Source organism: Gopherus evgoodei, chromosome 3 (assembly GCF_007399415.2).
Source record: "Gopherus evgoodei ecotype Sinaloan lineage chromosome 3, rGopEvg1_v1.p, whole genome shotgun sequence".
Lineage (NCBI taxonomy): Eukaryota > Metazoa > Chordata > Testudines > Testudinidae > Gopherus > Gopherus evgoodei.
The window spans coordinates 95,791,105-95,803,589 of NC_044324.1; the positions used below are offsets into that span (position 1 = coordinate 95,791,105).

The 12,485-nt window shown below is 42.7% G+C and overlaps 1 protein-coding gene across 3 annotated transcripts in view; it reads right to left on the minus strand.

Annotated features, from left to right (window-relative positions):
* The window catches only part of TRAF3IP2 (TRAF3 interacting protein 2), a 39,387-nt gene that overhangs the window by 14,040 nt on the left and 12,862 nt on the right, over positions 1 to 12,485 (minus strand). For all 3 annotated transcript variants that reach the window (XM_030556138.1, XM_030556139.1, XM_030556137.1), the window contains one exon: positions 1,440 to 1,629. In XM_030556138.1, coding sequence (XP_030411998.1) covers positions 1,440 to 1,629 — 190 coding nt within the window. The remainder of the gene's footprint in view (positions 1 to 1,439; positions 1,630 to 12,485) is intronic.

Consider the following 12,485-nt stretch of genomic DNA (forward strand, 5'->3'; position numbering starts at 1 on the left):
GTCAAATTAAAACTTGGTGGATTTGCTTTGGCGCTCATTTTCTGTTACGGGCAAAAAGTTATAAGATACTCTATAGATAATCACTATCAATGTATAACTTGTATTCTAGGAATCAGTGCAAAGGAGCAGTGATGTGGCCAAAAGATGTTTTGGATTTATTGCAAAAAGGGTACAAAGGAAAATGAGACACACTCCAGAAAAAATCAGTCACAAAAACTCCTGTTTTCTACAGCTGCTTATAAACTTTCCAGAACTTCAAATTGACAAATAAATGCCAACAGTTATCACCCATTTTTTAAAATTTGACTGAAACTCTCTCAAACACACTAGATATTCACCATTCTTTCCACTGACAAGTTGAAAATCTCTAATGCAAACTTAATTTGCTACTGCATCTCACTTTGCTAACTATTGCTCTTAATTCTCTGGAGACAGAGAATGCTATGTAGCCTACACCAAGGACTCCAGAGTTCTGTTGCTAGTTCAATTACTTGCCACAGCCAAGCCACATAGCTGAATATTTTCAAAAATGAATGCCTAAAGTTAACCCACCTTAATTCTTACTTCAGCACCTAACTAAAAGTGGCCTGATTTTCAAAGGTGCTGAGTGCCTGCAGCTCACACTGAAGGTAACTTTAAGCAAACAAGTTTGAAAAAAATTCTACCTCATGTTCCCTCTCTCTTAAGTGAGAATAGCGCATTATATAGCATAATGGGCTCCTGGTCCATGACTAGAGCCCCCTAGGAGCTATAGTAGTAGTAATAATAACAACAATAATAATACTAATAATGACAATGTGAAGCCTAATGAATGAATGTTTGCAAAGTTCTACGAGATCCTCGGATGAAAAGTGCTAGACATTCTGTTTTATTTATGTCATCAGAAGTCCATGAACATGCTGGAAGTGTTAATTTAGATAGTATCAGAATTAAACAAGATTTTCTCTCTTTTCCTCTGAGCTACAGAAGAGATAAGGATTAACTTATTTGTTGCAAATCACTGAGGAATTCAAGGCTGGCATATCATAAAACTGGAGGCTAAAGAATGTAACCTCACTGATCTTTGTTCATAAACGGGGTGGGGGCGGAAGGGGGGAAGAGTTCTGAAGTTTCAACTAAGATATTTCCAACTCCTCTTCCTTTTAGTCTTCAAGTATTTACACTTATGCACACGTCAGAGTGGAGCAGACACTGGAATAATACTTCAGATAACTGGCTTTGAAGTTTTGGTATCACACAGAGCCTGTATTTTGCTATGTCCGAGGCCCCATTGCATGGGAGATAGCAAATAAACTTAACAAATCTCCAAACCAACCTTTCCATACACATGTCAACAAGAAACACTAACATTACAGGCTTTACAAATACTGGTTCCAAATTCAAACAAAACTGCTCTAGAATTTTCAAAGTTTGTGTCCCAATTCTCAAAGCATACTTACGGAAATTGTGGGCGTACCACAGAGGAGCACTCTCTTTGTGGAACTCTTTCTCCATTGCATTTAGGAGCATGAGGATTTGAATAGTTATGGATTACTTGCTGGGCAGGATGGATGACTCTCATGCAAGGTCCAGGAACAGGAGGCAGTGGTTGCGAGGGATGTGCAAAATGTTGGTAGGGAGTCCTACCATCTAAGAAATTAATAAAATAAACACAAGGATCTAATCAATTTACTTTGGACTAACTGGAAGTTTTCATATTTCAAACACAGCCTGCTTCATTTCTAGGAAAGCTCTAGCAGCTCGTAAGTTATATAGTGCCATCAGTAGCAGGTTTAAGCAACATTTTACAGAACCAAGTTCCATGCTTGAACAAACGATAGGGTTCAGCTTTCCACGGTGGGTTGGAATGTTAACAGTTAAATAATGAGAGTTGGGTCTTCATCCATATTTAATATGCTTGACTTTTTGGGGGCTATAACCTGAGAAAATGAATAATCTGAACAGTCTCATAAAAGCAGAAGAAAAATCCTGGAACAAATCAGTTTGCAACACTAAGGCTAAACAGACTGAAATTATTGTAAATGAAAAGAGAAAAATTATCTTTCATTTTGTTACTGCATTTTGAACAAATTTGCTGTCTGTCTGAGAGTAACCTCTTAAGGCTTTGAGGCTGGTTCTATGGCTATCCTAAAGGAAGGTAACATGACAATCCTTGCTAAAATAACTTTGCAAATATGCTATTGGTTTTTTGATGCACCCATCATAGTATCTATTAATTATTATGATTATTAATATTTGTATTATGATAGCACCTAGTCATAGACCAGGAGTCCATTGTGCTAGGTGCTGTACAAAAACAAAACAAAAAGATGGTTCCTGTCTCACAGAGCTTACAATTTAAGTATAAGACAAAAGACAATGGGTGGATACAGACACAAGGCAGAGTACAAGGAGACAATCGATAGGTTACTGTGCACTGAGAACACAGCCTAACTGTTCTCAAGTTTTTTGTGGGCACCACAGAACAGGAGAGGTTTTAATGAGGGATCTGAAGGAGAACGGTAAGTTAATTCCATAAACATCTGCAAAATTATTGCCTTCTGAGACATTACATGTGCAGCTGTAAAGCAGTAGATCACAACAAGAGTGGGGGCACAGATGAAGGCCTCTCATTAGAAAGCGCTGCTATCCAACCTTCATTGGAGATGATCTACACAGCCACCCAAGTTTTCCTTTTTCAGTAGTGACATTAAGACTTTAGATTTTATTTTTATTGTATTTTGGGGTCTCCAAACTTTGTTGTTCAGTTTCTGTGCTGGGGCTGAATGACAATCAGCAGAGCAGGGCACAGCAAAGAAGCACTCAAGCAGCTGATAGCAAAGGCAATGAATGCCAGGACTCTGTACTACTGTGTGTCATTCCATAGTCTTTCCTCTTTAAGGGTCAGGTATAGCTGGGCAGAGGGGACCACAGACCTAACTGGTGTGGGGAAACTGAACCAAGACTGTACATTTGAAGAGCTGTGTTGTTGCTGATAAACAGGAAGTAGCTTCTAATGAGCTGCAAGAGGAACAGATGGGGAAAGAGACTTTCCTTTCAGCATCCCATGTCAGGTTCATTGCCAGGAATGGCTCCCTGGCCCAGTGGTGGCACTGGCAGCCACATGCCTTCACCCAACTCATCTCTAGACTTTCACACGTGTAATGGTTGTTTGGCATATGCAAAGTATACTTTAGGCATAAGCTGAAATAGAAAGCAATGGAAGCAATTTGTATCATGGGCAGGGGAAACTGAGTCCACTGCTTCAGTCTCTCTGTTTGTGGACTCCCTAAGATGACACTGCATCAGTTCCCAGTCAGAAGGTAATTATCAGGACTGGAAAATTACTTTTTTTAAATAAATTAAAGCTTAAATTATTCAGAAGCAGATGAGACAGGAGTGAAGTGCTAGACATGTTGCCAACTCTTGCTATTTTATCATGATTCTTGTGATATTTGGTGGTTTTTTAAAAAACCCATATCATGGAGACATATTATAACATGACAATCTCAGTTTTCATTAAAAAATTAAAGTTTCTAGCCATTTTGTGCTCACCGAGAAAAGCTTAAAAATGTGACCCAAAAGGCTCAATCACCAGAGGCAAATAAAAAGAACCCAATATTTACGATTTTTAAAATCTTGTGATTTTTACTCCAAACTCGTGATTTTGGAGTGTTTGGGGTAGGCAATACTATGCTAGTAGGTCATATTGGCTCAAACTGACAATTGGACCCTTGTTTGAATCATATTTGGAGTTCTGTGGGAGATTTGTCTATAAATACGAGATTAAAACCCATAAGTAATTTGTGTGTTTATTAATAAAAGTACTTGATGTTCTTCACATTAGTTCTCTTTTTATTTACATTTGTTTAGTTTAGAAAAAATACTCTTATTTTTTCAGCAACTAAATAATGAATGCTCGTATTGCCTTTCATGATAAACTCAAGGTAACTTCCTTCCATAGTAAAACGTTAACAGAAACAAAAAACATGGTTATAAACAATTGCCATTTATGGTATTGCCTATTCCAGATGTTAAAAAAGCCAAGGCCCCAAATATCATAAGAAGAGCTTAAAAACAGACATTTTTAGACAAATCTTTTTGTTTGCCTTCTGGGATTTGAGCCTTTAGCGTACAATGGAATCATGCTTTCAAGCTTTTCTTTTCAGCCACGAGGGCTAGACACTTAAAGAAACCCCAGTTATTGGAAAACTTCTGATAAAATTATGAGAGTTGGCAACATTCTATTTATTTGTACCACAGTGGGTCTCTCCCTGCCCCGCCCCCCTATTAGCTGTGTCATTGCTGGATATGGTTTGAAAAAGCCTGGGGGAATGCAAACTGAAAGTAAACATGTTTTGGGGGATGTTGCTTGTAGCCAGCTCTAGGGGGACAGGCACTGCTGTGTGATTGGGCTGGCTTAAAGAATTTTAAGAGAACACTGTCTCACTTCTTTCATTTGGATATTCCTGATACTATAATAAATGGAGGTTACTTACCTGTAACACTGAGGGACAATCACTTGAAGAAATAGAGGTTACTTACCTGTAATTGGAGATTCTTCAAGGGATGTGATCCCTATCTGGACATTCCACATGTGGGACACAGGCATGTACCTGCATCCAGATTTATTTATTTATTTATTGCAAGCGGTGTCCTTTGGCCTGCATGTGTGCCACTGCTCACCTTGTGCTCTGAACTGAGGGCATAAAAGGTGGTGAGGGCTGATACCTCTCCAATTTCCCATTCATACCTCAGAACAGTCCACAGCCGAGGGGACAGAGAGCAGGTAGTGGAATATAGATAGGGACTGCACATCTCGAAGAACGTCCAGTTACAGGTAAGTAACCTCTATTTCTTCTGCAGGTGATTATCCCTCTGTTTATTCCACACATGGGAGACTAACAATCAGTAGTCAGACTGCAGGTTGGTGCAAGGATCCAAAAGCGAAAACTAACTGTAGTACTGCTGTCCCCACAGCTGGATCAGAGTGTAATGTCTCCTAAAGGTATGAAGAGATTTCTCAATAGCTGTCCTACATAACTCTAGGAGAGGAACATCTCTCAGTTATGCAGCTGAAGTAGCTTAGTCGCTAGTGGAATGAACCCTTTCCCCCCGCGCAGAGGGGGAATATGAGCTAGTTGGTAACTGTGACTCAGTGCAACCCTGTATTCATACCCTGCACACTATTGTAATAATCTTTGTATAAAATGTGCTGTGTGAGGTATCATATGTATTTTAAAGAATCCTTATTGAGGTTGCAGGAACAAACCATCCTGATGTGTAGAAAGAATAGTAAATATGGCAGGCGACCAGCTTGGCTTAACAGTGAAATCCTTGCTGATCTTAAACGCAAAAAAGAAGCTTACAAGAAGTGGAAGCTTGGACAAATGACCAGGGAGGAGTATACAAATATTGCTCAGGCATGCAGGAGTGAAATCAGGAAGGCCAAATCACACTTGGAGTTGCAGCTAGCAAGGGATGTTAAGAGTAACAAGAAGAGTTTCTACAGGTACGTTAGCAATAAGGAGGAGGTCAGGGAAAGTGTGGGCCCCTTACTGAATTAGGGAGGCAACCTAGTGACAGAGGATGTGGAAAAAGCTAATGTACTCAATGTTTTTTTTGCCTCTGTCTTCACAAACAAGGTCAGCTCCCAGACTACTGCACTGGGCAGCACAGCATGGGGAGGAGGTGACCAGCCCTCTGTGGAGAAAGAAGTGGTTAAGGTCTATTTAGAAAAGCTGGATGAGCACAAGTCCATGGGGCCGGATGCGCTGCACCCGAGGGTGCTAAAGGAGTTGGCGGATGTGATTGCAGAGCCATTAGCCATTATGTTTTGAAAACTCATGGCGATTGGGGGAGGTCCTGGATGACTAGAAAAAGGCTAATGTAGTGCCCATCTTTAAAAAAGGGAAGGAGGACCACCTGGGGAACTACAGGCCAGTCAGCCTCACTTCAGTCCCTGGAAAAATCATGGAGCAGGTCCTCAAGGAATCAATTTTGAAGCACTTCGAGGAGAGGAAACTGATCAGGAACAGCCAGCATGGATTCACCAAGGGCAAGTCATGCCTCACTAGCCTAACTGCCTTCTATGATGAGATAACTGCCTCTGTGGATGAAGGGAAAGCAGTGGATGTGTTATTCCTTGACTTTAGCAAAGCTTTTGATACGGTCTCCCACAGTATTCTTGTCAGCAAGTTAAAGAAGTATGGGCTAGATTAATGGACTATAAGGTGAATAGAAAGTTGGCTAGATTATTGGGCTTAACAGGTAGTGATCAATGGCTCCATGTCTAGCTGGCAGCCTGAGTGCCCCAAGGGTTGGTTTTGTTCAATATCTTCATTAATGATCTGGAGGATGCCATGGATTGTACCCTCAGCAAGTTCACAGATGACTCTAAACTGGGAGGAGTGGTAGATACGCTGGAGGGTAAGGACAGGATACAGAAGGACCTAGACAAATTAGAGGATTGGGTTCAACAAAGACAAGTGCAGAGTCCTGCACTTAGGACAGAAGAATCCCATGCACTGCTACAGACTAGGGACCAAGTGGCTAGGCAGCAGCTCTGCAGAAAAGGACCTAGGCGTTACAGTGGATGAGAAGCTGGATATGAGTCAACAGTGTGCCCTTATTGCAAAGGTATTTCGGGCTGTATAAGTAGGAGCATTGCCAGCAGATTGAGGGACATGATCATCCCCCTCTATTCGGCATTGGTGAGGCCTCATCCGGAGTACTGTGTCCAGTTTCGGGTCCCACACTCAAGATGGATGTGGAAAAATTAGGAAGAGTCTAGCAGAGGGCAACAAAAATGATTTGAGGGCTGGAGCACATGACTTATGAGGAGAGGGTGAGGGAACTGGGATTATTTAGTCTGCAGAAGAAAAGAATGAGGGGGGATTTGATAGCTGCTTTCAACTACCTGCATGGGGGTTCCAAAGAGGATGGATCTAGACAGTTCTCAATGGTAGCAGATGATAGAACAAGGAGTAATGGTCTCAAGTTGCAGTGGGGGAGGTTTAGGTTGGATATTAGGAAAAACTTTTTCACTAGGAGGGTGGTGAAGCACTGGAATGGGTTACCTAGGGAGGTGCTGGAATCTCCTTCCTTAGAGGTTTTTAAGATCAGGCTTGACAAAGCCCTGGCTGGGATGATTTAGTTGGGGATTGGTCCTGCTTTGAGTAGGGGGGTTGGACTAGATGACCTCCTGAGGTCCCTTCCAACCCTGATATTCTATGATTCTCTGATTTGAAAACTAACAACTCACTGGTCAATAATATGGTGAAGTGTGTGTTGCTATGTAATATGTGAATTTATAACATAAGCTAAAATTATGACTGAGATGTGTTTATCAGACAAGTTTGGGAAGGGGATAAACCTGTTTTTCAGAGACAAAGGACAAGCTAATTCCTATAGCCAGATGTCATCATAGCTGATTGGCAATCACTGGTCAAGTGGTCATTCTTTGGCAGTGAAGATGGGCAGGAACAGATCGACCCATATTTTAGTAAGCAATACTGTGGAACTTCTTTCACCACAAGAATCCATGTCTCCATCCTCACAGAAGGAAGGAAATTTATCTAGGGGTAACCCTCAGGAAAATGCATTTCAAAGGGTGCTGGACTATAAAAGTCAGAGACAAAAACAGCCCAGAAATTCTCTTTTTTTCCTTATCTCCCTTTCACCTAAAATGACAGAGGAACCAGCCTTTGGACTTTGGATGGGGTTCTGATCTGAGAATTTGGTCAGTCCTGTTGCTGGGACTATTTGATAAGGATTTTACTTGAACCAAATCTGGTTTGTTACATTTTAGTTACTAGAAAGTGTTTTATCTTTATTTCTCTTGTAATCATTTCTGACTTGTACTTGTACTCACTTAAAATCTCTCTCTTTGTAGTTAGATTTACTTGTTTTATTCTTTAAACACAGCATTGGATTAGTTTTGATTAAACTGAATTGTTTTGACAACTCCAGTTAAAGTAGCAAACTATTGTATATTGACCCCTTACAGGGGCAACAGAACTTTAATATCCGCACTGTCCAGTAAAGGGCTGGACAGCAGAGAACATATGTTTTTGGGAATTTTTGGGGCTGGCTGTGTGTTGGGGTCACCCTGCAGATAGTAACCAAGGCTCCTGGAAGCCAGAGAGTGTGTGTTGTTAATCAGAGCTTCTGGACCATCTTCTGGTAGCTATACACAGACACTGAAGGCATGATCTGCATGCTGTGTGCCTGTTTGTGAGTGGCCCACTTGGGATCTGCAACAGCAAAATGAGGCATCAAAGCTGCAGGGCAAGTGGTGACAACCCCTTACTGGTCTGGATTGCACCCTGGAATGTGATAGTATCAAAGGGTAATACAACAAAGAGCCATTGTGAAAAGCTCTGTCAATATAGCTTGATCCTTTGACCGCTAATATAGAAACAAATAGCTTAGGTGTCTCTCAACATCCTTTGTTACTTGCAGATAAAAGGTCAAAGCCCTTCAGATATCTAGAGAATGCATCCATCTCTCTTCATTTGAGGTATGCAGTTTTTTGGGGGGGAAAAATGGTAAACGGATTACCTGTCATATAAAACTCAGAAACTAATTTAGGAATGAATCTAGGGTGTGGTCATAACAAGACCTTTTCTTTACAGAAGGTAGCATAGGGTGAGTCTGATTCTTCTGGCTGACATTATGGCTAGTAGAAATGCCCCCTTCACAGACAGATGCATGTGGCTGGAGGCTTAAAAGGGAAACTGGTGAGTGACAAAATAAAATTGAGGTATGAACTTCATCAATGGTGGAAAGGATCTGAGACTCCCCATCAGAAATCTAGTTGTAACAGGATGAGTAAATATTGTATGATTATCCACTGGAACGTACTGATTGCTGCTAAATGCACTCGCAGGGAACTGAGCATGAGACCCAAAGACTAAAGGGTAAGTAGATGCTCTAAGATAGAAGGGATACCAGCAGATTCTGGAGACAAGTTGCATTGGTAAGCCCAAGGGGAGAGAAACTTCCATTTTGCTAAGTAACGGCATCTTGTAGACTCTTTTCTAACTTGGTTAAGCATGGATTGCACCCTTATAGAATAAGTGATCTCTTTCTGATGCCCATCTAAGTACCAGGCCCTGAGATGTAGCAGTTCCAAATTGAGGTAGTGAACCTGCCCATGTGCTGTGTTAGAAAGTGGGGCAATGTGGGGATTTTCACAGGTGAACTGAGAGCCTCAGCAGATCTTGTGCTACCAGTGGGATGGGAAGGAAAGCATATACCAGGTGATTCTTCCATAACACCAGTAGAGATCTCCCATCAAGTCCTTGCCCAGGACTACTCTAAATAGTACCAAGGAAGTTTCCTGTTCTCCCACAAGGCAGAAAGGTGACAGGTTGGCATTTCCCATTGGGTAAGGTATCATTGAGAACTGAATTATGACTCTTCCATTTGTGATTTGCAGAAATGTGTCTTCTCAGGCAGTCCGCTAGGGCAGTGGCTCTCAACTTTCCCAGAATACTGTACCCCTTTCAGGAGTCTAATTTGTCTTGTGTACCCCAAATTTCACCTCACTTAAAAACTATTTGCTTACAAAAGCAGACAGAAAAATACAGAAGTGTCACAGCACACTATTACTGAAAAATTGCTGACTCAAATATATTTGAGCCTGTTTTTCACTCGTGAACTTCGTCTGAAGCCCAAACCCAGGCAGAAGGTCTGAAGCATGTAACTTAGCCTCACTGAGCTCCCTGTGGCGTGTTACCCCGGGTAATTACCCTGCTTGCCACTCCTTAATGCTGGCATTTGCGACATGCCCTAAACCCATCCCTCGACCCCCCCTGCAATTGCCAGGTTGAGAAACACTGTCTAAATGAGTTGAGTACTCCCTGGAAGATCTCTGAGTACCCCAGGGCTAAATGTACCCCTGATTGAGAACCACTGCACTAGGGAGTTTTGCACCTCTGGTAAATATGCTGCTGATAGGGTTATGCCATGGCGGATGCACCAATTCCAGAGGGTGATTGCCTCTATGCACAGTGGGAGAGATCTCATTCCTCCACACTTGTTTGTATAAAATACCATTGTCAGTTTGAACGGTCGGATGAGTGGGAGGAAGATGTCACAGGCTTGACAGACTATCTGGAGTTCTAGTAAATTGATACGCATTCTGGACTTCTGTAGAGGCCAGATGTCTTGTGCCAGATGGTCACCCATGTGAGCATCCCAGCCCAAGAGGCTGTCAGTAACAGTAATTGCCTCGGGAGTTAGTGTCCCCATATGAACTCTCTCTGGTTTTTTTCCACTAGACAAGAGTGTCTAAAACTTTGGATGGTAGTGTCACTTTGCCGTTTATGTTATCCTTCTCTGGTGAGTATGTGGAGAGGCTTGTAGGCAGCAAAGATGAAGCCTGGTGAACAGTGTCACATGTGTGGATGAGACCATGTGACCAAGGAGGAAAAGGCAAGTTCTGTCTGAAATCCTGGGTCTGATAGTGACCTGATGTATGAAATCATGCATAACCTGAACCCTTTGAGAGGTAGCTAAGCTCTTGGTGTAGTTGAGTCTAATGCCACCCCTATAAAGTTTATGAATCTTATGGGGGTCAATGTGGATTTTCTATGATTGACACAGACACCTAGGGAAGGCAGAAGGCTGAGTATTACACTGGTTGCCACTGGATTTGCTCATAGGAACTGCCCATCAAAAGACAGTGGTCGAGGTGAGGCAAGACTGTAAATTCTTCTCTTCTCATCCACTATTGAAAAAAGCTTTGTAAAGATCCAGGGAGCTGTAGCTAGACCAAAGGAGAGGACTCTGAATTGGTAATGATCTGCACTGGAGAGGGACCTGAGGAACCTCCTATGGGCTATATGGATGTCTGTGTGAAAATATGCATCTTTCATATTGAGAGCAATGACCCAGGTGTCCTTTTCTAATGAGGGAAGTATTGGTGCCAAGGATTTTGTGCAGAATTTTAGTTTTCAAATGAGCCCATTCAGACTGCTTCCAACTGAGAATCAGCCTCCATCCTTCATTCTTCTTGGGGATGAAGAAGTAAGGGGAATAGAATCCCTTCCCTCGATGTTGAGCTGGAACCTTTTCTATGGCTTCCTTGAAGAGAAGGGAGTTCTAGAATAGAATATCCTCATGAGAGTGGTCCCTGAACAGGAACTGGGAAAGGGGTTTGTATGTACGAGGCATCAGACACTCGATTAGATAGCCACCACAAATAGTTTCTAATACCTATTTGTCTCCAGGGATCTTAGGGATCTCCAGTTTTTGGCAAATTGGGTAAGCTGGCCTCTGAATACCAGAGGAGGGGAATGAGTACCATCAAAAGAAACTCTTCGCTTCAGGTTAGAGTGTGATGTGGCAGTGAATGTTGCAGAGGCTGGGTTCTTGGGTCTATAAACCTCCTGTCTCTTGTGTGGTGGCTCCTGAGGACAGATCTTGGATGGTACTTTGCAGCTCTCTAGGGAAATCTGGGATTGTTACCACAAGTATCTCCTCATAACAATGGCCATTATCAGAGGGAGTAGCCTTTGGGTGCTGTTGCTTGGACTGTTCTATAGACACCTGCACCACCAAATAGTTAAGTGGTAGGTGAGAGGACAAAAACTCTCCCCTTTGGGTGGAACAAGGCAATACTTCTTGGCCTTCTTCGGGGTGGGAGCACAAGAAGCAGGAGTGTGCCAAACTACTTTTACTGGGTCCATGATGGCCTTGTTGATGGGGAGGACAACTGGATTGGCTGCATAATGTCTAGTAAACTGAGCTGAGGCTCCTGGACTTCCTCAAGCTGAATCTGTAACTCTGGAACCACCCTGTGCATGAGCTTGTGTTATTGTTTGAAGTTGTCTGGAGGAGATAGAGTAATCCCCTCTCCAGTGAAGATGACAAGATTGCTCCCGGGATTGCTGGAACTGGTGCATCTGGCTCATTTTCCCCTTTTGAATATTCTGACAGGACCGATTGCAGGTGTCTGGGCAATGGCAAATAGGACTCCTGCACTGATTCTTGGTAGGGTAGGATTTTTGCTGTCTCCAATATTGACAGTAGTATGGATCAACTGGCAGAAGAGGACCCCATAGCATAGGATACCCCAGAACCCCAATCTTCTGGGACTCTTGTCTCATGCTACCTCTGCCTGATGCAGCAGAGACTCCTGCAGGGCCTCAGAATCATCAGAAGAGAAAACTTATCTCCAGTGGAACTGACAGTACCGATGGTAGTGCCTCAAGGTGGGATGGGAGAACAACCCTGCCTCACCAGAATTATCTTCCTCTGGTGTCCTGGAATAGAGATGGTCCTGAAGAAAGGGGTGAATGCGTATAGGGAAGAGCAAAGATGCTCTCTGGGGAGATGTAAGTCTCTGATTGCCCACTGGCAGAGCCACTGGAACTGGAGTCTCCCTGGTTACTGTGGTGGTTGGCTCCCGCCACGGCCATGTTGCTACTGGTACTGCATCAGCTCTAGAAGTGGATGAGAGCACCAAGAAATCTTTATTCTGACCCTCCACCATCAGA